Source organism: Meles meles, chromosome 16, assembly GCF_922984935.1.
Source record: "Meles meles chromosome 16, mMelMel3.1 paternal haplotype, whole genome shotgun sequence".
NCBI classification, from domain to species: domain Eukaryota; kingdom Metazoa; phylum Chordata; class Mammalia; order Carnivora; family Mustelidae; genus Meles; species Meles meles.
In genome coordinates, this window is record NC_060081.1 from 77,643,111 (window position 1) to 77,668,798 (window position 25,688).

Below are 25,688 nucleotides of genomic sequence, written 5' to 3' on the forward strand. Positions count from 1 at the left end.
TACAAGTGTACTCTCGATGGCCTTAATAAAAGACAAGTCACTGTGCCATTAAAGATGGACACCCGTGAGCGCCTGCATGGCTCAGTCGGTTAAGGGTCTGCCTTGGGTTCAGGTCGTGATGTCCGGGTCCTGGGATCGAGTCCTGTATTGGCTTCTCTGCTCACAGGAAGTCTGCATCTCCCTTTCACTCTCCCTCTATGCACGTGCTCCCTCGCTCGCTCACTCTCTCAAAAGCTTAAAATTTGCACCCAGGGGTGCCTGGGTGGCTCAGTGGGTTAAAGCCTCTGCCTTTCACTCAGGTCATGATCCCAGGGTCCTGGGATCGAGCCCCACATCGGGCTCTCTGCTTGGCAGGGAGCCTGCTTCCTCCTCTCTCTCTCTCTCTCTGCCTGCCTCTCTCCCTACTTGTGATCTCTATCTGTCAAATAAATAAATAAAAAATCTTAAAAAAAAAAAAAAAAGATTTACACCCGGTTAAAACCAGAGGTCCCACTCTCATGGAAAGAAAGGTGTGTAAGCGTCGTGGAGAGAGGGCAGGCTGTCTTGTTCACTTACGTTTCCCAACATTTTATCATGAAATCACCGAACGTGTCGGGGAGTGTCTCCAGCTTCACAGTGAACACACACCCGCCGGCCGGATTCTGAAGTTAACAGGTTGCTTTTGCATGATGTCTCCACTTGGTTTTCCTAGGCCTTTGCTCTGCTCACGACGCCACACTTGGCAGTAACCGTGGACACAGCCCAGCAGCGAGAACTCACAAGAAAGGAGGCAGAGCTCAGGCGGGGCCGAGCAGGTGGGAGTTGTGGGCAGCAAGGCCCACCTCTGTTCCTGCCATGCTTGGTCTCACCGCGTGTTCTGGGAGACAGACTCCAAAATGGCCTGGAAAATGGTGCTCTACGTGCGGGTCTGCGAGTTTCTCCAGAGCCCTCTGCCATCAGAGGGGCCTCCCAAACCCTTCCTGGCCGGCCCATGTGAGGGGCGGCTTCGTCTATCCTGGGTCTGGACACGAGACTGCCACGGGTGGGATCAGGTAGAACAGGGTGAGCGGCCAGCTGGTGTCCTCGTCCTTCTGCCCCAGAAGCGGGATTCTGTTGTGTTAGGAGCTGCTCAGGCGTGCCTGCTGGGGTGTTTCAGGGCCGGTTCCCGCGCAGCTCCCCAAGCATTCATCCGGTCACCATTTTCACCGTGATTTCCTCATTTTTCTTTAGGTCAATCCACTTCTTTTTTTTTTTTTTAAAGATTTTATTTATTTACTTGACAGAGATCACAAGAAGGCAGAGAGGCAGGCAGAGAGAGAGGAGGAAGCAGGCTCCCTGCTGAGCAGAGAGCCTGATGCGGGGCTCGATCCCAGGACCCTGAGATCATGACCTGAGCCCAAGGCAGAGGCTTTAATCCACTGAGCCACCCAGGCGCCCCAAGTTGATTCTTTTTTTTTTTTTTCATTCAACCGAAATGTGATTTTCCTCTGAAGGAGGGGCTCTCTGAGAAATTACCAAACACATTAGGAACACAGAAGTCAGCATTTTTCGGACTAAATCATGATCCCAGTTGTGAAATGACTAGTTGTTGCTACTAGCGTTTTTTTCACAGAGCTGCAAGACTGTGTTAAAATATACACGTTTCCCCACCTCATCCATCACTGTTTGCTCAACGGGCTACCATTCTGTGTGTCTGTATGTGTCTACACGTGTATGTGTTACAGACGTTAATCATGTCCTGGACTAGGGCTTTCCCCTGTTACGTCTTACGTGGCTGAGGACAGGTAACTCTGCCACGAGTAAGGGTCATGACTGCTTCCTTGCCCTGCCCCCCAAATGTCCATGGACTGTAATAGGACCTTTGAAATACCCGTATAACATTGTACGTAGTTAAGGACGTGGACTGCCTGCCTTGCAGTCCTGCCCTGGGACCGTGCGCATGTGATTTCTACTTCCCTGAGCCCCAGGGACCTCATCTATAGAACGGGAGACATTAAATACATTCGCAAAAGACTGGTGAGAGTGTCCAGGGTTCAAACCTGCGAAGTGCTTCTGTAGCTGGTCCGTAGTAAGTGCTCAGATTCTACTGCTGTCACTTCCGGGGGGGTGACATCCACGGACGTTCCTCTCCCATAGGACCAAATTATCCCAAAATGTCCACAATGTCGTCCGGAAGGAGGCCTTGGGCAGCCCCAGGCAGCCCCAGGCCCTGTTTCCAGGCCGCCAGCAGATGGCGCCCACGACCCCCAGGGCCGGGCTGCAGGGAGTGGCTGCGTACTCTGCTCGGACTTGGGCTGGTTGGAAGAAATGAGTGCGGGCTCCCCACGTGGTGGTGTTACCAAGCTTGTTAAGATAGTCGGGACTTGGGGTTGAAGGATTATTTATCCTGTTAGAAAAATATCCTTTAAAATTGCACACTTTTACCTTTACAAGGATTGATGGCCTCCTTAGAAAATGCTAAATTTGGTAATTTTTCAGAGGTCAGATTCCTGATTTTCCTACTTAAAATGTAATGCCCCCCCACCACCACTGCCCGGTTTCCTTACGGAACACTGAAGTTCTGTTGCCTGTGGTGTGGACGACTCTGGAGGCCCCCCTACTCGCCCTTCGGTATTATCGCGCCCTGCTTTGGGGAAGAAAGAGAAGGAAATGCCAGCCTCATCCTGGATGGGTGCTGGGGGCCACCAGGGCCATTTTGAGGCAAATTTTAGTAACTCTGAATGCTCTAGACGTACATGTGCTGGTCCGGGGACATCGTCCTGACTGCAGGAGCATCCCATTCTTGTGACAGGGGCTGGGCTGGCGCCCGCAGAGGACCACCGTTTCCCAGCTCAGCGGCGGGATCGCCTGCCAAGTGCGGTGCCCTGATTTCCGAGCTCCAGCAGCACGAGGCGGGAGGAGGCAGGAGAACCGCGTGGCTGCCGTGCTAAGAGGGGTGTGTGTGTGTGTGTGTGTGTGTGTGTATCGCGACAGGTGTGTGTCACCGCAAGGCCCACAGAAGCAGACGAAACCGTCGGCTAGCCCGCTGTGAGTCTGTTGTGAGTTTGCATAGATACACGGAGAAATACAGAGATGAGGGCGGTTGCCAAAGCAAATAAAAGCCCGTTGCAAACTTGCTGAAAACGTGAGGCAGGCCCTAGAGAGACCTGGCAGGCGAGCTCATTCTTGGAGTCTCCTCCTGGGCAGGGGTGGGCAGGGACGGGGTGGACGAAAGCGCTAGAAGCAGCTCAACCGCCAGCACCTGGGGGGCCCAAACCCACGCTCCCCGGTTCGCCTGGGCACCGGCCATGCTGCCTCTCGTTCCCGATTCTTCTCCACGAGGGGGACGGCTCGAAGCATGAGGCCCTTCCTCGGCTTTGGAGCCTTGATGCTGGTAGCGCGAAGGGCAGTGTCACCGCGACCTCACCGCGACCCCGGGGGCTGGAAGGGCTGCCTGTGACGCTCTGTGCCCCGGGGCCTTCCTCAGCAGGCTGAGCAACCCCTCCTGACCTTGGGCCTGAGGCACCCCGTAAATCTGCATTTCTACTCTGCATCTTTCTGACTCTGGGCTTGACCTATATTTATTTTTTTAAGATTTTACTTATTTGAGAGAGAGAGAGAAGCAGAATCCCTGCTGAGCAGGGAGCCGGACATGGGACTCGATCCCAGGAGCCTGTGAATCGCCTGAACCGCCGAAGGCAGCCGCTTAACCAACTGAGCCACCCAGGTGTCCTGGGCTTGACCTTTAAAGCAAAAAGTGCAACGGAGGCTGAGTTTTGCAGAGGGAATTCTTTAAGGCATGGGGTTTCCCATTATCTTTAGGTTTGTGGCATGTCCCCTATGTCCCCTGGTGCCGGGGGCCACTTCCTCTCGTGGGATCTCCTGTAACATGACCCCAGTCCTTGGCCGCCTCACTGGGACTTTGCAGGAGGGGCCCCGTGACGCACATGGGAGGCCCCAAGCGCAATTCTGCGATTTGTCTGCCAAAGCAAAGTAAGTAGATGTTATGGAATAAATTGTGTCCCCCCAAGCCCTGGGGTTAGTCCCAACCCCCAGGGCACCAGAATGTGACAACATTGAGAGACAGGCTCTTCACAGACGTGATTCAATTAAACGAGGTCATCAGAATGGGCCCTAATCCAGTGTGGCTGGTGTCCTTCTAGGAAGAGATTAGGACACAGACACACAGGAGAGACCATGTGAGGACACGGGGAGGAGACCGTCGGCGGCAAGCCAAGGACAGGGGCTTCACAAAAAACCAACCCTGCCAACACCTCGACCGTGGTCTTCCGCTTCCAAAACTGCGGAAATAAACTGTCTTTTAAGCTCCTCCCCCTCCCCCCGTTTCCGTGGCCTTTTGCCACAGCAGCTTGAGCTCCCCAGGACAGCACTCCCAGTAGTTGTTCCCCTTTCAACCGTGTGACCTGGTGCCCTCGCCCCCACCGTGGAGCACAACAGACCCATGTCCCCCCGTACCTGCAGGCACCGTCACCAACACACTCCCGGGCTCCCGGGGGAAGTGTCTCTTGCACCTTCTGGGGCAGGGCCCCCAGACCGGCGGTCCCCAGAAGCAGGCCAGCTCCCTCATTCCCACTGCGGGGACAGGCTCAGCCTCTCCCCAGTCTCTGCCCTCACAGAGTTCTCGAAGCCCGGGATGAGCCGCACACCACGCCCGCTAACCTGTAGAGCGGTAGAAGGTGTGCAGCCGTCAGAGCGGGAACTGTCCTGCTTATAGTCCATGTTTTCAAATCAGCACTGGCCACTTTCCTAAGGGGGACCGAGGCAGTGGCCCACGCTGTCCGCTGATGAAACACCCCGACTAGCCCCGAGACGGCCCCTGCTTTCCGTGCTACCTCATGTGGCAAAGGGACTTTGCGGATGTGACTGAGGCTCTGGACCTTGAGATGGGGAGATGCTGCTGATTACGGGGAGATCATCTTTTGCGTAGCGGTGGGAGCCGGAGGCAGAGGGAGAGAGCGTCCCCTTCCTGCGGCGTGGGACAGACCACCGAGCAGCAGCGGGCTCTGAGGACAGGAGCCGGAGCTGCAGGCCAAGGAACCCAGTAGCTGAGAAAGGGCCAGGCGACGGACAGCCCTGCAGAGTCTCCAGAGGGAACTAGCCCTGCCGACACCTTGACTTGGGTCCAGGGAGACGCCTGCGGGGCTCTGATCTCCAGAACAAGGAGGACAAGAGAGAGCAGCGTTGCTTTAAGCGGTCAAGGGTGGGTCGCCTGAGCAGTGAGCAAAGGAGTTCTTCGCAGGGCCACAGACCCACCCAGCCTAGAGGCGGAATGCAGGGTCGTGAACTTGACGGGGGAAAGAGGCTTCTTCACAGAGGCGGTCACAGACAACCAGCGCTCTCAGCAGCCCATGCGACCCTGAACCCTGGGGCTCCGTGGCATGCAGGGCCCGGGGCTCCCGGACATGTGGCTCATCGCTCCTTCACAACCACAGCACCATTAAAGCCACCACTCGCTCTTGTGACTTAACGCGTCAGCAAAAGGGCACACACATGCCTGTATCACGCACTTATTTTTTTAAAAATGTTTTAATAGCTGTATTTTAAGGTGACTCTTCTCCTCTGCACGGCTAACCATCTTCCTGTTTGAAACCATCCGTCCGAGGAGGGGAGTGAGGTCTCGGCTGACTGCCCGGGATCCCAGGCCCACAAAGAGTTGGGGGCCCCCAAGAGGGGGCGTTGCTGGGGCAGGCCGGGCCTTTCCACACCGGCTGCGCGTCAGGAGGGCATCTCCAACGGAGGGGTTCGGGACTCTGCCCCACAAGCCGTGGGAACCCCTGAAGGAGCCTGTGCGGTAGGGCTGGCGACGTCCCCGCCTCCCCACCCGGCCACAGGTGGCTGTGTAGGCTGCAGACAGAGGCGTGTTGGTAAAACAAAACCCCAAAATCGCAGGAGTTGGCATTTACGAAGCTCCCAGCATGAGGATGACCTCAGCACTTTCTGTGTTTTCCTCCTGCAGCTCACAAGGGGGCCTCTACGAGGAAGCCGCTACCATGATGCCCATTTCAGAGCTGAGGAAACTGAGGCCCAGGGGGCTTGTCTCTGGCGGATGTGTGATGCATGCGGGACACCAGCGTGGGGCTGTCTGGGCTCGGCCTGACCTCTGCTCCCCACCCCCCACCAGTCCCTGCAAAGAAAGCTGAGCAGCTTTCACCACCCGTGGAGGGGGAGCAGGGAGGGGCCCCGCCAAGCCATAGGCCCAGGCCAGTCCGGCTCTGCCGGCCCAAGAAAGTCTGCAAGCCTGAAGTCTCCTTTGTTTGTTGCCCTGATGTTTTATTTCAAGGCTCCCAGAGCCTCCAGTTGGGGGGGTGGTGGGCGCAGGGGGTCTGCACGCTGTCCTCCCCCACCTCCCCCACCTCCCCCAGCCCCCGCAGCCTGGCTTTGAGGTGAATCCAGCCCGAGGCCCGGAAACCCTGAGTTCTTCGGGTCTCCACGAAGATCCCTGCACACCCCCACTCCCAGTCTTCTGGAATGGGCTCCTCCGTGTGCTTATTCCCTCACTCTGCACACACGGACCGAGTGCTTTCCCTGTGCCGGGCCCTGGGGACACAGCAGCCCGTCCTCTTGGAGCTGGCCTCTGGCGGGGAGACGACCAGTCCCTAGAGAAGCAAACAGAGGTAGGGGGGGCTGGGCAGGGACACTAGCTTTTGAGGGATGTTAGAGACCAGACAGTGCCTCTGAGACGCAGGTGGGGATGGTGGGGTCCTAGCCTGGCTGCTCCCTGAGGGGAAGAGCCCAGGATGTGGGGCTCGCCGGGAGGGGCGCAGGGAAGGCAGGTGCTGGTTCTGTTCCCTGTGGGGCTTGGGTGGGGACGAGGAGGATGGTTAAGTGGAAGAACCCTTACTTGGATCCCGCCCATCCCGGCTGAGCCGCTGAAGCCCAGAGCGGTACAGGACTGCCACCCACGCCTGGGTCCGGGAATGACACCCAGCAGTCCCAGGACCCTCAGTGGGCTCTGAAGGCGGTTCCCAGACCCAAGAGGGACAGGCTGTGGGATTTCATCCGCTCAGAGCTCTGTCGTCCTCAGGACCTCCAACTGCGTGAGTCTCCTAGGGCTGCTGGCTTAAAACGACAGAAATGTATTCGCACATGGTTCTGGAGGCCCAAAGTCCACAGTCAAGGTGTCAGGAGGGCTGCACTCCCTCTGAACGCGTGAAGAAGGGAGAGTCTGTTCCACGCGTGCCTTTCTCTCAGTTCCGGTACCACCAGCAAGCGTGGTTGGCTTGTAGGTGTCTCTCTCCAGCCTCTTCTCTGTTGTCACCTGCGCGCCCATCTTCTCATGGGCTTCGCGTAAGGACCGCAGTTATTGTATTAGGCCCCGTATTAATCCAATATGACCTTCTTTTAAACTGATTATATTATAAAAAACCCTACCTCCAAATAAGGTCACATTCATGGGTCCCAGGGATTAGGACCTGAACATATTTGGGGGGAGACGCAATTCATCCCACATGTGGCCACACCCGGGCACGGTCTCAGGCAAGGACCCACGCTTCCAGATTAGCTGGAAGCTAACTTCTCTGTGGTCCCACCCTCAAAGTGGGCCCAGCCCTCGAAGTGGGGAGACAAATCTTCCTTAAAAGCTATGGGGAGGGGTGCCTGGGTGGCTCAGTCCTTAAGTGTCTGCCTTCGGGGCAGGTCATGATCCCCAGGGCCTCAGAAAACTGGGCTAATAGTACCTACTGATAACAAAGGCTGTTTTGAGGTTAGATCATCTAATATACGTAACGTCACCTTGTCAAGGACCTGGCCCCAAACAAATAATGAACTTTATCATTATTAGTGGTGTGCGAGGATCGACCACGTTAAAAGTGCCCAGCACTCAAAAAATGTTGGATGGACGTTGGTGGGCCTGAGCCTTTGCATTTTCTGTTCTCGCTGCTGTTCCCTGTCCTTCTGGCTCTCCGGGTTCCCACAGGCCTTCCCTGACTCTGAAGAACACCTATTGCTGTCTGCTCCCTTCTCACCGCCCTAGAAAAATCATCACCTCACCTAACGTAACAGTCACCATTCATTCATGTCTCCCCACTCCTGAAAAGTAAGCCCTCGGGGTGGTGGCGGCGGTGGAGGCTTGTTTCCTGCCTGCAGTGTCCGGGGCCTGACCCTGAGGGACCATTCACAAGGATCTGATGGGGGAAGCGGATTCCCAAGCGGAGATAGGGGCACGTGGGGAAGTGGCGCCACCCGACGGGAGAGGTCAGGAATGCAGAAGCTTAGGGGGCCACAGCGAACGCGTGAAGGAACCCCGACCCAAGCATTCGCGCGTGAGGGCACACACGGCCCCCCACCGGGGGGAGGAGGAGGGGTCCCCCTCCCCGGGCCAAGGAGCGCGAGGTGCACGGAGCCAGCCCGCCGTGGACAAACGCCCCGCCCGAGCCCCGCGCGTTCCGCTTTTCTGAGCCTGTGTCCCCGGCCTGGGCGGCCGCCCCAGACTAGGGAAACCCCAGGCCCCCGCGGCGCCAGCACGTGCTCCGCAGACGCCCGCCGCCCGCGTGCAGCCGCGCTCCACGCCGGCGCTCCTCCCGCGCCAGGTTTTCGCCGGGAGGGGCTCGGGGCGCGGGGCGGGCAGGGCCGCCGCGGGGTGGGCGGGGCCGGGCGCAGGGGCCTCTGGGACTTGTAGGCGGAGAGCCTCGGCTGCCCGAGGAAAAAGCACCCGCCGCAAAAGCACCGCCCACCCCGCCCAAGTGCGTCCTGGCCAGGGCTGGGGCAGCCTCCGAGAGGCCCTGTCTGCGACGGAAGGGGAAATTGAGGCCCGGCCGAAGGGACTCAGCTTACCCAAGATCATGCGTTCGAGTGATGGCCGCCTTCCCTGGCCTCCAGGAAACACGTTTAGGCCACGCTTTAATCAAAGTTTCCAAAGGGCGCTCTGAGGGCCCCTTGCCTGGGGGAGAGCTCTCCTCACCTCCGTTTCATCGTGCATTCACTCAACAAACATTCGCCGAGGGCGCTCTGCTTGTCAGGCCTTACAGCTTGAGCAAGGCATCGAGATCACACCCGCACACGCACAGGTGACCGGGGTCTGGAAACCCAGGACTTCGAAGGAAATAAAGAAGCAGGATAAAGGAGGCAGGAGTGTGGCCGGGGTGTTGGAGGGACATGAGTGATAGGACTGAGGGAGGAATGAGGAGGGACAGAGGACTGTGTCCTAGGAGACTGCTAAAGACTGGGGGCTCCCCTCCCAGCGTCGGGGGGAGGCTCAGGCACAGGTTTGAGGGAAGGAAGGAGAGCCCGGCCAGGGGTCCGTGGACTTGAGACAGTCTTGGCTGGAGTCGAACACAGCCTAGACAGAGAAGGTGCTGGATGAACACCTGAAACACTAGGGCACAAGGCAGGCCGTGCCACTCCCAGTCCGGCGGACCCCGGCCTGTGTCCCACTGTCCCCGAGGCGACGGGCTCCGCCCAAAGTGACCCCACTTAGAGCTGCAGTTCTCAGCGGCGCTAGTGTGTGCACAGCTGCCCCTGGCCGTGCGGAGGGTTGGAGGCCCGGAGTGGCGCCCTGCTCTGCCCGAAGCTGTGACCCGCCAGCGGGGAGTGCTGATGCCGGGGCCAGCTTCAACGGCCCCGAACTCAGAAAGATCCCCCAGTGCGTTTAATGCTCTACTGTTTGATGTGAAATTCCTAGTAACTTTGAACGAGTTCTGTAGCCAGTCCTGCCTGGTGTGGAGCTCACAGAGGCCCTGGCATGGCCTGTTTCTGTGGCTGGGACCGGGACAGAGGGACCGGCCCACTCTGAGCTTGCGTTTCCCCCAGGGTCGCCCATATAGAGGGAGGAATCCATGTTATCAGCTGCGGATGGACTTTTGACGAGGCCAGAGCAACTCCCCCTGGCTAGACACCCTCCGGGGGTCTCTGCAATCACTCTGGACCCTCCTGGATGGCAGACGCCAGGTTCCTGTCCCTCCCAGTTGTACACTGTATTTTTGACGTTGACCTGCCTTATTCATAGACCTCCGTGGAGCTAGAGTGTATGTTCCATGCACCCATGCGGCCCCATCCTGCGGTGCCTGTTGCATGAGGGGCCCTGAAATGGATTCGTCGAATGAATCATATTTGCATACAAAACACAAATCATTTCACCTTCTAATACATGTTGCCGTATCTTACCTCGCCCTGGGATAAATGTTGGCTCAATAAACATGTTGCTCATCATCGCTTCCCTCTAACTCACTGCACAAGGGCAGAGGCGGGAATCCGGCAGGTATGCGGACCTCCCCTCTTGCGGAGGAAAAGTGGAGTCGGCCCGCTGCGCCCCCGCCCGCGCCCCGCCCCAGGGTTTTCCGGGTCCACGGGGCGAGGCGGGGCGGGGCCGGGACTACGCTTCCCGGCTGCCCCTGCGCGCCCGTGGCGGGGCGGGGCCGCGGCTGGGGGGCGGGGCCGCGGCCGGCTGGGGGCGGGGCCGCTTACAAAGCCCGGGGGCGGGCGCCGAGGCGCAGAGTGCCCGCAGCGCCGGCCAGAGCGCAGCGCAGCGCAGCAGAGGCGCGCACGGCGCGAGCGGCTCGCGAGTGGACGGGCCCGGCGGCTGGACCGGCGCCGGTGCTCCCCTGCTCGCTCCCCGCCGCCGCCCATGAGCCCAGCGCCGCGCAGCCCGGGTCTGTAGGCGGCGGGGCGCCCCCCCCATGCTGCTGCAGCCCGCGCCGTGCGCTCCCAGCGCGGGCTTCTCGCGGCCCCCGGCCGCCCCCGGCGCCATGCACGGCTCGCAGAAGGACACCACGTTCACCAAGATCTTCGTGGGCGGCCTGCCCTACCACACCACCGACGCCTCGCTCAGGAAGTACTTCGAGGGCTTCGGGGACATCGAGGAGGCCGTGGTCATCACCGACCGTCAGACGGGCAAGTCCCGCGGCTACGGCTTCGTAAGTGGTCCCGCGGCCGGGCGCGCACCCCGTCCCGCACTTACCGCGCCGGGGGCGCTGAGTTAACCGGCGGGCGCACGCCCAGCCGCCCCGGCACCTGCCGCCCCCTCCTGGGCTCGGGGGCGGAGGTTCACGCTCCAGTCGGTCGCGCCACCGCTACCTGGCCCCGGCTCCCTCCCCCACCCCACTCCCGGTTTAAAAGGCTGAGCCGCTGTGTTCAGTTAGCACTTCCGAGTTTGCGGAGAGGTTTTGGGGACAGTTGGCTGCTGCCAGGACCTCCTGGAGCAACAAGCAAGCATGAGCCGAGGCTTCGCCTCAGGGCACTTTGGAGGCCTTTAGTACTCCTTCCTCTCCAGTATTTTACAAAAGCTTCCTTAACCGCCCCGAAGAAACAGCGGTTTAAGTAAAAAATGGCCTGAAGAATTGTCTCCCTCCCTTCTAAGTAGCGTCCCCCAACCTCTCCCATGAAGACACTCGCACCCCCCACGGGCAGGCGGGCAGAAAGGGCTGGGCCGCTGCCTTCCCTGGGGCGGGGGAGGGTGCCTTGTTTCCCCTGGGCATCCCTTCTGTCCTTGAAGGCTGGGTTTCCCAGCGCAAGAACTTGGAGGGAGGAGCTGGAATCCAGGGGCCCTCTGTGGGAGGGCCCCAGGGTTGGAGGCCAGTGGGGATGGGGCCAGAGGTTCTGGGTCACTGCCCCCCCCCATCGCAGAGGGGGAAGTGAGGGCCCTTGTCTGAGCAGAACCCTCTGCTCCTCCCACCCAGTAAGGGAAGCCCCTGAAACGTCTGTGCTCCTCCAGGTGACCATGGCCGACCGGGCAGCAGCTGAGAGAGCTTGCAAAGACCCTAATCCCAACATTGACGGCCGCAAGGCCAACGTGAACCTGGCCTATCTGGGTGCCAAGCCGAGGAGCCTCCAGACGGGTGAGAGAGCCCGTGTTTTCCTTACCCAGCTCATCTTGATTGCTATATTCAGTGTTGGTATCTGTGGGGTGGAAACGGCCCCCCCTCCCCGGCCCTGCCCCAGGAGTGGCTGTCTGCTATCATGTGCTTGCAGAACCGTCACGAGGCCGTCCTCCCCCAGCTTGGGAGCTGGACACCTTGGTCTAGGGGCATGGGAGGCACCCTACGTGTGGGGCAGGGTGAGGAGGACACATCACCCAGTCCTCAGCTGTCTTGGAGGAAGGGAGGAAGTTGGTTCCCGGGGCTGGAGAGTGCGAGGACCGACCGCCAGAGGCTGCGGCCACCCTGTTCCCTTGTCTGGCTTGGGCAGGGCGCTTTGGGCTTGGTGGGATGGTGGCCTGGAAGCGTAGAGGAAGTCCATTATGGGTCCCTTTTGTTGGGGCTGGGGATTGGGGTACAGCCGTGTGCTCCTGCTCCCTGGGCTGGGGCCGAGCCCCTGACTGCTGTCTCATTTTAGGCTTTGCCATTGGCGTCCAGCAGCTTCATCCCACCTTGATCCAGCGGACATATGGGTGAGTGGATGTGGCTGCTGGGGGCAGGGTTGGGGGTGGGGAGGCAGACCACCCGGAGCAGGCCATGGGCGCCCCTCGGTCCAAGGGAGTCTTTCTCCCCAGGGCTGCCGGCCCCACAATGTCGATGGTGCTGTTCGCCTCCACACTTTCTCTGATTCCCAGAAACGGGATTGTGTTCTGAGGGCGGGCAGGGCGTGGTAGGCTGAGAGGACTAAGAGAAGGCGGAGAGTGCTTCTCCCCTCCCCGGCAGAGGCCACAGTGTGTGGGCGCAGGAGCCTGCCAGCCTAGTCCCTAGTCCTGGCCTTCCCCTTGCTAGGTGTGTGGCCTCTAGTGGCTTACACAGCCATCTGTGCCTCAGTTTCCTCCCTGGGAAACAGGGACGGTAAGGACATCTCTGAGTCCTGCGGGTGGAGAGCTTCCTGCTGGGCCCGGCGGGGGCACAGGAACACTCTGGAAGCATGGCCCACGTTCTGTGGGACTGGCGGCTGGCGCTCTCCTCAGGGGGCCTGGTGACCTGCTCTGGCGCCTGACAGATGGTGGCAGCAGGTCTCTGCCTCCCAGGGTCTGGTGCCTAGGAGAGCTGCAGCAGGTGAGACAGGCCCCAGGCCAGATGTCCAGCCCAAGGGGGCCCGGCCTGTGGACCTTTTGTCCGCGGTGCTTTGGTGTGGCCCATCCCACCACCCTCTCACTTTTTTTTTTTTTGAACTTCTAATGAGTCTTGGCAGCTGCTTGCGGAAGGGCGCACACACTTCAGGGCCACAAAGGAGCCTGCCCTGCGGTGTGACTTCCCAGCCCCCTGATTGATGTCGGCTGTGCCCCAGGGCCGGGGGCAGGTTGATGGGGGTGGCGAAGGCGGTTACCAGACAGGCGGCCCTTTGTAGGATGTCAGCACTTCCTAAGCTCTCAGAGACCAGGTCCCAGCCTTGGGTTTTGTGCTTCATGTTGTATGAGCGTGTGTCTGCCCTAGGAAGGCCCAGCTCAGGGGCGGCCTGGCCCCCGGGCAGGTTGGGAGCTGGGCCCGGATGCACTGCGCGGGTCAGACAGATGGCCGAGGACTGCTCTGTCACCTCCCTTCGGGGGCGGCTTGGGGGTGCTCGCCCAGACGGGCAGCATCTGTGTCTGCGTGGTGGCCTTGACGTGGATTGGCGTGTGTGGGAGCTCGGCTCTCGGTCTGTTCTCTGGGAGGGAGCCCGGGGGCGGCCGGGAGCAGGTGGTTCTGGGTTTCCTTCTCGCCCTGGGATCTGCTTCATCAGCGTCTGGAGCCGTCTTGGAAGGTATCTGGGGACACCTGCCATCACCCTAGTCCTTCCTCTTTGGGATTCAGGTCACACGGGGAGGGCGTTCTTCAATTTCCATAGCTCTGGCTCTGTTCCCCAGGTCCATCCCACGCAGCTGGGACCGGGGCCGGAGGGGGCCGCCCGTGCACGAAGCTCGGGGCACAGGCCGGGAGCACCTGCGGCTCCGTCCTGCTTCAGATGAAGCAGTGCCTTCCCCTTCCAAGTTCAAGCTCTTTTCTGATCCGTTACAGCTGCTCTAAGGCTCCAGGAACCGTCAGGACTCCGCCTCTGGAGCCTACAGAGTTCCAGTCCCGGCTCCGGCACGGTCCATCCGGGCCCATTTGGCTGGTGATGGTGCCTCTGTTGTTTCCCCGACGGAAACGATAAGCCCTTCCCACAGTGCCAGCACCTGGGGCTGGGTGCTCCGTGCCCCTGACCCCACTCCCTCCTGTCCTCACGACAGCCCTCTGAGGTCGGAACCGATGTTATCCTCACTTCCTCGATGAGGAAACTGAGGCAGAGGTTCATGGTCTGCCAAGGTGACCTGAGTGACGCGATCTGAAACCAGGCTGGCTGGCTCCAAACCCACAGTCTGCCCCGCCACTCTCTGGGGCAGGTGGCTGGAAGGGTGCCCCAGCCTTTCCCCTCGGGGCCCCTTGAATGCCATCCACACGAGGGTAGTGGGGGTCAGCATGGATTTTACCGCTGTGCGTTCCTGACTTCAGGTGACAGTGTTTGATAACTGAATCTCTGGCTGGCACCTGACACCCGTGACAATGAGGAGGCCGCCAGCTCTGTTTGCCGGTTGCCAGGGGGCGGAGACCCAAACAGGGACAAGGGGTCAGAGGGACCGTCCAGCTCTTCGTTTCCAGAGGCCGGTGGACCGAAGCCTCTCAGGGTCACGCTGCCCTCCCACCAGGCCCTGCTGGGCTCTGGGGTGGCGGGAGGGGCCCCTAGGGGTGCTGTCCCCAGAGACATGGGGCGGGGCTGCCCGGGGTCAACCGTCTCCCCCACCCCCCCCACAGTGCCCCTCAGTCAGGAGAGTTGGGCCGTCAGCGTCTCTTTTGTCTTTTGTCTTTGCGAACGAGAACAATCGGGCGGGAGCCGGCCGGCCTGACTCAGCAGTGGCCGCTGGGCGCTGCGGGCTGGCAGGGAGGCCTGGCTTGCCGCTGGCCGAGGGCAGGGTGGGAGCCGGAGCCGGGCAGCTCGGGCTTTTGAAAGCAGTTAACCCCTCTCCTGCCTGGCCGAACTTCCCGCAGGCTTCCTGGCTCCGATCCTGCGGCTTAGACAGTTACAAAGATTCCACTGCCCCGCTTTCGGGCAAGGCTGCGGCGTGAGCCTTTTGCCTGCTGGGTCGTAAATGTCAGCTCCGAAGATCGCCTGGAGAACTTCTTACGTGTTAAGCTTTTTCCCCCGCACTCCGTTTTTTAAAGCAGATTGGGGTCTTTCAGGATTTTCTGGGCACTTCGTGTCCTGTAACTCTGGGGTCAAGGCCTGAGGTTGGGAGGGTCTTTACTTGGCAGGTGACAAGTGACTTAATCACGGGAGGGCACGACTAAGGCCACAGGCCATCCAGCTGAGCGTCTCTTCGCTGCCCGGGTGGGACAGTCCGCAGCCCACAGGCAGGAAAGTTCGGAGCCGTTTGAAGAGGGCACGTGTCGGGGGCAGTTTTGGGTCTGCCCTGGAAGGGACCTCCTGGTATCAAAGGGTGTGTGTGTCCGAGCCTGGGCCCAAGGCCTGTCAGGATCTGAGATTTGTCCCGGGCCTGGCTGCACTTGGAGCCTCTTCTTGGGCTCTGTTTGAAGAGCCAGCTGCTTCTCTGGGCACAGCCCCCACACCTGTTGTTAAGGGGGCTTTGCTGTGGCCTTCGTGCCCCTTCTCCACAAGCCCCACTCCTTGCCTGGCGACTGGGGGGAGGTCAGGCCCCGGGTCCCAGATAGCTGGGTCGCCGTGTGCTGGAGCAGGGATCCCAGGGTGTGCTCGAGCTCATCTCCCCGTCCACATGGTGGGGTCCAGGTTGCAGGTACCACGCAGGAAGATCTGGGATTTTTCAGGGACCCATCTCACGGCAGCACCCTGACAAGTGCAGCCTGGGGACGCACTGGCTGAGCTGGGCAGGGACAAACTTGCCTGAGCTCCTGCTGCCTGCAGCTGGGAGGCTGTAGTGCCCTCCTTCCTTCCATGAGACCCCTGCACGTCCGTCTGGGCAGCTCTTGGACAAACCAGAACCAGGCACCCCAGGACGGACGACCGTCACGGAATCCTCTTCAGACAGTGTGTGCCCTGGACTCTGAGAGCGTCCAGTCCCCCTGTGAGGCCCCCACTGCCCTCGCCATTACTAGGCCACAGGCGTGTGCGCGCTGAGGGGTCTGTGCCCAGTCCCCGGGTCACCAGGGTGGGAGGGGACCTGGGGATGGACAGGAAGATGGCCGTGTCCCCAGAAGCGTGGCACGCACAGCGCTCAGAGTCCTTCCTTCCTTCGTCAGGCCTTCAGCATGCTGGACACCAGACTCTGGGCCCAGGATACTTGACAGAAGACAGACACAGCCGGTTCCCCGCCTCAGGGTGCTCGCCTTCCTGCGGGGACGCCAGACCCTTAAGTGCCCATGAGGGTCCGGCAGGGGTGTTGGGTGGAGCGACCCTCGGTGGGGGGAGGTCCTCATGCAGAGTGGTTCTGCCTGGTGCTTGTCATGGTGGCCGGGCCATCTGGGCTGGTGACAGAGTGTCCTGGACAGACATGCCAAAAAGGGCGACATCTGACCCGGCCTCTGGCTTAGCTAAGAGCTGCCAGCTGGCATCAGGCTCCTGGTGTTGGTAGACGTCACCCCTGGGGGACACTGAGGAGGGCCCACAGGACCTCCCTGTCCGTGGTTGCGGCTTCTTGGGATTCTACTATTGTTTCGTAATCCAAAGTAGATAAAGGCGGAGGGGGGTAGTGAGTGGCAGAGCCTGGCAGGGGGTGGGGGGAGGGTCACCATCTTGGGGGGGCACGGCAGGAAGTGAGGTCAGAGCCGGAGGCCGTGGGGGCTGGGGGGAAGCTGGTGCCCGCTGTGGCGTCACCTGGCTTGTTTTTACTTTCAGGGCGCCTGGGGTGGCCCTGCTCCCCACACTGTGAGCTTCCTGTTTGGCACCCACCGGAGCGAGGCGTGGGCCGGCGCGTGGCCCTCCCCTGTGGGCCGCCCGTGCACACCTGTTGTTTGTCCCCGGTGGCGGTAACAGAAACCAGGCTCCGGGCGGCCCTGGGGTTCCTTGGGAGGAGGAGCTCCTCGCTTCGGCCCACTGCCCCGGCGGGGAGGGCCTTCGGCCTTCTGCCGGGCACTGCGTGGGTTGTGCCCTGGGCCGGGTCGGGGGGACAGGGGAGTGTTTCCAGGAGGCTCCCTGTTGCGGAGACCCAAGCTGCAGCTGAGGAGGCTGGAGGCCCTTTTCACGACTCCTGTGTGCCTCGCCTTGGGCCATGACTTTTCCTCGTGGAGCCTCAGCTTCCCTGACTGCATGTGAGGGGGATGAGGGCTCTTCAGGGTCGTGGGGGGACGTCTGTCATCAGGCTCCCAGTGCCCCCTGGGTCGGGGGGAGGAGGCGGCCGGAGGGCTTTCACTCGGCCCGGTCGGTCCGCGGGTGCTTGCTTCCTTAGCTGCAGACCAGGGCTGGGGACAAGGGGGAGCTGTGCCCCGTGAGGGGTGCAGAGGGGCGTGCGCAGGGAGCCCAGGTGGCAGGAGGCACCGTGGGGGGAGAGCAGCTGGGCTGGGGTGCCAGCAGGAGGAAGTGGGTAGTGGGGGGCCCAGGGGCGCGTTCAGATTTTATTCTGACTGATGTGGGACGGAGGCCGGCCCAAGTGGATGAGGGCCTCGGGTCTTGAGAGCATCCCTTTGGCTGCTGGGCGGGCCCTCACTGCCAAGCCAGGAGGGAGGCTCTGGCCGTCCCCATGGCAGTCCCCCTGGCAGTCCCCGGGCAAGGCCATAGTGGCTGCTGGCTCAGACGCCAGGGCGAGCAGCTGCGGGATTCTGGGTACATTTTAAAGAGTGTGTGAAAGGAGTCCGGGATGATTCCAGAGCTTTGGGCTGAACAAGTGGAGGTTGGATCGACCTTGGGGAAGGGGAGGCAGGTGTGGGGGAAGGTTTGGGGAACGGTGGGAATTCAGGTTCGGACATGTTGGGGTGGAGATGCCGTGCCGAGGCCTGGCACGGTCCCACGACCGTACGTCTTACCTGCCTGGTGCCCGTTACCCGCACCCTTGCCTGCTGGCAGGTGGCCCCGGGAGCCTTCACGTCCCCCTACGGGGATTCCCGGGCGCGGCGCCTGTTTCCTGCCAGTGCTGGCGCCGGCTCGAGGCCCCTCCCTCGGCCAGAGCCTCGCACCGCACCCCCAGCGCCTGCCTCGGGGTCCAGCACGGCGGGGCCAAAACCTCTAGGGAGCAGAAAAAAGTGAAATGGGCTCATTTGCCTGTTTTATTTTGGGGGGTGGCTTTGCATTCAGAAATGGAAGCCTCTAGGGTTGCAGCGATTCCTTCTGGCTGAGTTTTGCTCTGAGTGTGCGAAGAGTGGGGTCGGTCGTCTGGGCCCTGGGTGCTGGCTGCCCTTGGCCGTGTCAGCACCCCGCGAGACCTCTGCCTTCTTAAGGGACCTCCAGGGACCCACTGGGAGCTCTGGGGCTCAGTGGCTCGCTTAGCTGACAGAAGGGGAGAACAGATCCAAACTCAGCGTTCTCGCGTCTGGACCCCTGGACTTCCCCTGGGTCAAGTCAGCGGGGGTGCTGTGTGGTTGACCCGGGGCACCTTGGGTCCTGGCTGGCATCACGGCTCCCCGGTGGACTGCACTGAGGCCACGGGAGTCCAGACCCACAGGTCGTCCTGGTCCCTGGCAGGAGGAACCGTGATAGATGCTGGTCACCTGACCTTTAGCTTCTGACCCCGCTCTGACCGTGCTGCTGCCTGGCCCGGTTCCCCCTCCAGGGCTCTGAGGCTGCTCTCCTGGGGCTGGGCTGGGCCGGGGTGGCTGGGACACAGAGGATCTTCCGTGTGCCTTGGCTGGCTTGGGGGGCTCTTCCTTGCCCTCCCTCAGGCCCGGGGGCAGGGGGGGGGTCTCTGGTGCTGCCAGGCTCTCCAGGGTGCACGGAGCATTGAAGCCTCATGGCGGTCCCATCCCCACAGAGGCAGTGCAAACACCAAAGCCAGCCTTGAACTGGGCCAGCAGGTTCAGCCTCCCCGGGGCCCCCACCTGTGATTTGCTGAGCACAGCTGCTGCAGGCTGGGCTGCTTCTAGAGCCTTCGGCGAGGCTTCAACTTCTGGCCCAGGAAACTGTTGGCAACCCTGGGGGAGGCTCCTTTGCCTGGGTGCCGGCCGTCCTGGGCCTGCCCGGGGCCCTCCGCCCTTGACAGATGACGTGCTGTGTGCTTGGGACCCAGCAGTCAGCGCAAGCGCCTTCTCTCATAGGGCTTCGGTTTTGGTTTTGTGGAGAAAACAGGAGAACAGAAAGTAAATGACCAGGAGGTTTCAGGTCGTGAGAAGGAAATAAAACTGGTGGTGGGCGGGGTGTGCTGGCATTGGCCTCGGGGGTTGGTCAGGGAAGGCCTCGGAGGAGGTGAGGTTTGAGCTGTGGGGAGATGTCTGCAAGCAGAGGCAGTAGCAGGTGCAAAGGTCCTGTGGTAGAGGAGCTCCTGGGGTCTGGTGGGAGTGGGGACAGTGAGTGGAGAGAAGTTGGGGGAGGTTGAGGCCTGGTTGTGTGGGAAGCCGTGGGGGAGCAGTTTGGTTCTGGGCAGTGTGGAGGTCACAGGAGAGGTCTGGTCCTGGGGGTGACCTGCTCTGTTGATGTTTCTAAGATGACCCTCTGGCCACCAGGTTGGGGTGGGGACTGTGATACTGCTGCCATTTTGCGTGGCGGTGGTTGGAGGCTCGACTTGGAGAGATGTGGTTGAGGGGCGCTAGTGTGGACAAGAGGGAGAATTCGGGGACCGGGGGTGGGAATGAGGCGGCTCGGTGCATGGGGTGGAACAAGGCTGTGGCCGAGGGAGAGTGGGCAGGCCCGGTGGACCAGCCTCGGTCAGCACGAAGTGTTGTGAGGCCCGTGCCCTTTTCAGAGACCTGCAGATCGGCAGTGTGGAGGCTGGCGGTGACCTTTCTGGGGAATAGTTGGGGCAGCGAGGAACCTGCTGGGCACATCCACCCTGTCCCCAGTGCCCTGGGGCCACGGCCTCCCCCTGCTGCCACGTGCGGGCCCGGGGACGGTGCGGGGCTGTCCTCAGACCGGTGGTTTGGCTGGGTGTTCTTTCTCCCCCGAGAGCCCGGGGGTGCCCTGTGTGCTTGTATGCCGCTCGCCCGCACGTGGGCGCACCCCTCCAGCTCTGCCCCATGCCCACCTGGCCTCGTTCCCAGCCCCAGGCGAGGGCACCTGGTCATGAAAGCACGGAAGAGCCTTGTATCTGCCTTTGGCTTTGTAGTTCGCCCTGGCAGGCTCCCTCCACGTGGGAGGAGCTGTGATGCTACAGGATTCCCTGTGCTGGGCTGTCCTGTGTCTGGCGGGGCGCTGGCGGCTTCCGTGGGCTCCACCCACCTGAGGGACCACAGAAATGTTCTGGGTATGGCCTGGTGTCCCTCGAGGGACAGAGTCGCCTAGGCTGAGATCCGGTGTTCTGGTGGAGGGTCCTGGGTCTCACAGCGGGCCCTGAGGCCAACCTCTGTTAAGTCCCCAGAGGCAGAGCTGTGGCGCCAACGTGCAGGAGGGAGACTGCGTGGGGCCCGTTCCCTCCCTGTGGGGGGGGCGGGGGTTACTCTGTGGCCCCTTCTGCTGGACTCACCCAGCACCGTCATCTTTCCTGGCCTCACTGTGCAGCAGGGCCTGCCATTCCTCCTTTTTCCTTGGCTCTGAGTCTGGGGTGCACACCCCTGTCCAGGGTCCAGTCTCTGGATACACGGAGCTCCTCAGCAGGGACAGAGTCACCGGGGGCTTCCAGGTCGTGGACTGGGGCTGCTCTGCCATCTGGGTGGCCTCCTGGAGACCTGGGCTGGCCCCCGAGGTGAGCCCAGGGTCGCAGGCTCCAGCCAGCGCCCATCCTTGCGGGCACAGGTCTCAGGCAGTGTATGGACAAGGAGGCCGACCCCACTTTGCCGCTCCCTGGCCGTGTGACGGTGCCATCGAGGCCTCTCTGAGCCGCAGTGTCCGTCTCTGGGAATGGGGTGACGCAGCTCCTGCTTGGTAAGTTACCTCGGGCCTGTCGCAGAGGGCTGGGGTGCACGGCACCCCGGGGAAGGAGGCGAATGCTGCAGGTGCGCGGTGTCCTGACGTGTCAACAGATGGGGGGCTCTCTTCCTCCTCGACCTAAAACATACTGGCTCACCCCACGTCGGCGTGTCCCCGGGGTGGCCAGGACAGAGGTCGGGTCCTGGCAGGGGAGTGTGTAGAAGCTGGTTAAGTGTGGCCACTGCCTCTGCTGGCTGGGCCCGGGGGTGGGGGGTGGGATATGGCCACAATCTGTCATTTTTAAAGCCCTGCGTCCTGCTGGGGACAGCACGGCCCGGGTCTCGGCCGCGTGTCTGGCATGTGGGTGTGTATCGCAATCTCTGGGGGGCCTGTCCGGTGCAGATTCCCAGACCCTGGCTGACTTCTTGGTCTGCAGGGGATCCGTGTTTTTATCAGACATTTGGGTGTCTCAGGCAGGGGCATCCCTGCCCATGTTTGGAGAAGTTCTGGGCTTCATGCTTCCGTAGCTGCCGGTTCAGGAATGTTCCTGAGGCTCCTGAAGCCGGATGGGGGCACCGATGGGGCCAGGGACGTCCCAGTGGGCGCTGCACCAAGACACGCTTCCTCGTGTCTGCAGTTGGCTCCTGTCCTGAGAGGCGCCCCGACCGCAGAGCCCTTCGTGTTTCTCGGCGGGGACACTGGTCCCACAGGTTGTTCGAGCAGCACGGCGTGCCCGGTACTCTTCCGGAGCTAGGCGTCGGGGCAGAACCCTCCTGGTGGCTCAGCTGAGATGCAGGGGACGTGAGGGAATGGGGCCAACCTCGGGTGGGGTCAGGAGGGCATCCCTGGGATGAGGGCTCCAGGGGAGGCAGTGGCGGGTACAGGCCCAGGTAGGGATGGCCTTGAACAGTGGAGACACCGCAGGGCGCGTGCAGCTGGGGCTGGACAGAGGCGTGGAGGGCCGAGGGGTTTGGGGATCTGGTCTCATTCGGACAGCCTGCCACCCTTGTCCCGGTCCTCCGGTGCACATCCTTCTTTTTCCTTTCTGTTCCCTTGTCTGGAAAGCTCTTCCCCGCAGCTAGGTCTGTCTTGTGCTCTGGGCTCAGTGCAGTTGCTCCCTCCTCCGGGAGGCCTTTCCTGACCACTTCCTGCAGTCCTGCTCCGGTTCATGGGTTGGATTGTTTGTGTGTCTGTCCCTGTCCTGGAATCCAAGCTCTAGGGGTCGATCCCTGTCCTGCGCAGACGGGGGAGAAAGCCGCTATGGTGCTTGGGATGCCGAGCAGGATTTGAACTTAAGCCTGGCTCTGTTCAAGGCTCTTGTTTATGTGGGGAGGACAGAGGCGGTCGGCAGAGGCTTCTGGGGCAGGAGCAATGGGTGCTTTGACCCCGAGCAAGAGTGTGGGGTTCCTGGGGGAAGCTGCCCAGGTCTCCCGGTGAACACTGCAGCAGGTGGGGCGTGGGGGCGGGGACGGGGACAGCCTGTCACTAGCAGGGGCATGTTGCTGCGGTGAGCACCGCAACGCTGCCGTCTCGGAGGGCAAATGGCAGCAGTAAGGGTGCTGAGGTCGGAGCTGGTGACCCCTCAGGCCCGGGCAGGTGTGGCCCGACGCCCACTCCTTCCCAGATCCCCTGTGCCCTGCCCGCCCGCACTGGTCCTCCTCCCAGCCCCGCCCACACTGGGCCCAGCGGGCTCTCTGCCCTCGCCGGTGGCTCACCCTCCTGCAGGGTTTGTCCCTCTGGGAGCTGCGCTGTGCTGGTACGGACAGGTCCCCGAGCAGATACCCTCTTCAGGCGTGAAAGGCATTCACAGACGTCGGTCCTCACTCGCCATCCCAGCCCCCTTGTAAAGCCCCTGGCGGTTTGACCGCGTTCCCCCCCTGGGTTTTGCTTGCGTGCAGGTTGTCTGTCGGTGGGACCCTACCGCGTGTGTCTAACAGCTTTCCCTCAGCGTGCGCTCCGGGGTCATCCACGCGGCGTGTGTCTGACGTGGCTTGTTGTGGCGTGGACAGACCACGTTGGTCTCTGTCCTTGGGGGGCTGAGCCGGAGCCCCTGGTCTCGTGCCCGCCATGTGTGGCATGCACTGGAGGGACATTGGCTGCTGCTCTCTCCCCTGCAGGGGACACTCGGGCTCCTCTGGTTTGTCACCCGTCCCGTAGATACTGCTGTGGTCTGCTCAGCTGTGGGGCCCTGGGCAGGTCACTGACACCCTGAGCTCTGTTCTCTGTTGTGAAACCAGACGATGCCATGAAGGGCAGCCTGAGAGCACGTGTGACTGTCACCGTGTGAGGGCGTGGGCACTGGCGGTGGTTGGTGGCCTTGCTCCCAGGGCCTCTCCTTGTCCTCTTCGTTTTCATTGATGTCCTTAACTGCATCGCTCACAGAGTGGCTCAGCACGTGTTCGCTGAGCTGCTCTGGGCCCGGCCCTGGGCGGCCAGTGACAGAGTGGGGGAGAGCCCGTAGTTCGTGCAGGATGTCCCTTGGCGGATCGCAGATGTCGGGAAGATGAGCGCGGAAGTGGAGGGAGGGGGTGTGACCTGGGCAGTCACGCAGTGGCCTGTGCGCAGAAGGCCCACCCCGGGTTTGATGCTCTGCTGTCCCCATCTGAAGATTGTCAATCATTTTTAAGTCTGCTCACCCCCCATCACAGCTGGCCCTGTGGGGGATGGCAGGGGTATGGAGCGGGGGTTGGGCTGGGGTGCCTGGGAAGGGCCCGCGGAGCCGGGGAAGGTGCGGTGCAGGCGGCCGAACAGCCAGTGCAAAGGCCCTGGGATAGGAGCCCCTCTGGTGTGTTCAGAGAAGGTAGGTTGTGGCCGCAACGGGTTCACAAATGAGAAGTAGGCCAGGGTCGGGCAACACAGGCTCCCCCCGCAGCCAGCTCTCCCCGGCCCTGCCTCCTCGCCCTGACCCTCTGCGTTTGGCCCCACAGGCTGACCCCCCACTACGTCTACCCACAAGCCATCGTGCAGCCCAGTGTGGTGATCCCGGCCGCCCCCGTCCCGTCACTGTCCTCGCCCTACATCGAGTACACGCCAGCCAGCCCGGCCTATGCCCAGTACCCGCCGGCCACCTTCGACCAGTACCCGTACGCCGCCTCACCCGCCACGGCCGCCAGCTTCGTGGGCTACGGCTACCCGGCCGCCCTGCCGCAGGCGCTGTCAGCCGCGGCCCCCGCCGCCGCCTTCGTGCAGTACCAGCCGCCGCAGCTGCAGCCCGACCGGATGCAGTGAGGGGGGCCGCGGACCGCACCCCCACGCCTGCCAGCGGCTCCGGGGCAGAGCCCCGCACGGGGCCTCCGGAGACCCTGTGGGACGCCCGCCTGAGCCCAGCCGGACTGGAGGCCGCGTCTCCTTCGATCCAGGCCCCGCGGCGTCTTGAGGGAGGACGTCGGGGGACGGGGCTGACCGAACACTGTCCGGAGATGCACCCGGGACCCATCTCCCCGGACCTCGCCCTGCCGCCGCCCTTCCTCCCGCGCCTCGTGCCCCTCCCCGCCCCCCTGCACCACCAGGACCTGCCCCCACTGTGGACCGGCTGCCCGGCAGGCTGTGCAGACACTGTCCCGCTCCAGATGCCTTAGTCCAGCGCCGCCCGGGGGCGTGGGGGCGGGGTGCGCTGCAGGTGCACCCATGGGGCCCTGAGCTGCAGGGGGAGGGGGGCACCTGCCTCCAGAACTCGCATCTTCTAGAGCACGGCCTGCCCCCTGCCCAGGCTCCTGGCCGCAGCAGGGCCGCTGGCGACGCCCCTTTTTGTCAAAGCTGCAACTCTTTTTCTTACCGTCGATGTTTTGCTACTAAGATGATTTCAGAATGTCCGTCTATTTTTTCAACCGGAACTCCCACCACCAAGAATCCAGAACCTATTTTTGACTCCGAGAGACTCGCTTGGGTCGCCAGCCCCGCCTGAGGACACAGCGACAGTACTTCCCTGTGATAAGGTGTCTGCCAGCTGGGGGGCACGGAGCCCCTCGGAGGGTGGGCGTCTGCAGGCCGGTCTCACCAGGCGACAGCAAGTCGTCTCAGCGCTTGTCCCCATCCTTGGCCTCAGAGGGTGGGAGGGAGTGGGGCCCTGGGTGATGCTGGCCAAGGCGGGGTTTGAGTGGCAGGAGCCTCCGAGTGCTGAACCCCAGAGCCTCGCCCACCCACCTGCCCCGGTGCCGTCACCTGCTATAAACCAGCCCGGGCGGCGGGATTGAGCCGGGACGCATCCCACCTTCCTTGGGGGCGCAGTTCAGGATGGAGGCGAGACCTTCCCACAGGCCATCGGGGGATTCCCGGGTGGGATACCTGGGCTGTGTGGTGGCCCCTGGCTCAGAGGGGGAGGGGAGGGAGTGAGCCAAGAGGCAGCCTGGCAGAGGAGATGGGCGGAGGGCTCTGGGAGGGCGGGCCACAGAGTCGGGGGCACTGGGGGCATTCCTTCCGACCTACCTCAGGGAAGCGGGAGGCCTCGGGGGGCTGACCGACGTGGGCAAGCACTTCGCGGCACGCCTGGTACAGAGCCAAGGCCCAGAAAATAAAGGTAGCTAATGTTATTAATAATATTTTTATTAGAACGTTCTGATTATAAAAATAAAACTTGTTTTCTTTAAAGAAAAAGTGGGTCTGCGATTTCACTCTCGAAGTGGGGGCCTTCGACACCACCCCCGTCCCCTGCCACAGTAATCATGGGCCCGTCGCTCTCAGGTCGAGATCACGCCCCATGTCAGGGCTGGGGAGCCGGCGACTGTAATTCGCTGTTTCTTGAGGTCCTGCCCTGCACCAGCCTAGGGCATCCAGAGTGATGGGGCTCGCGCGCCCACCTCATCGCCACCCACCTTCCTGCTGATGGCGGAAGGAGCAGACACTCCCCAACCACCCCGGGCGCCTGCTTCAAGTGCAGGGGATGGCTGACGGGCTGAGCGTCAGTGACATGCTCCGGGCTCCGTCCTGGGACTGGTGGC

At 61.9% G+C, this 25,688-nt stretch overlaps 1 protein-coding gene across 1 annotated transcript; it reads left to right on the forward strand.

The window, feature by feature from the left end:
* Positions 1–10,418: 10,418 nt before the first annotated feature.
* Positions 10,419–25,318, forward strand: RBM38 (RNA binding motif protein 38). Its single transcript, XM_045981396.1, has 4 exons — positions 10,419–10,829; positions 11,627–11,750; positions 12,247–12,301; positions 23,679–25,318. The coding sequence occupies exons 1-4, from the start codon at positions 10,593–10,595 to the stop codon at positions 23,977–23,979; spliced, it is 717 nt and encodes a 238-aa protein (XP_045837352.1). The 5' UTR covers positions 10,419–10,592; the 3' UTR covers positions 23,980–25,318.
* Positions 25,319–25,688: the final 370 nt, after the last annotated feature.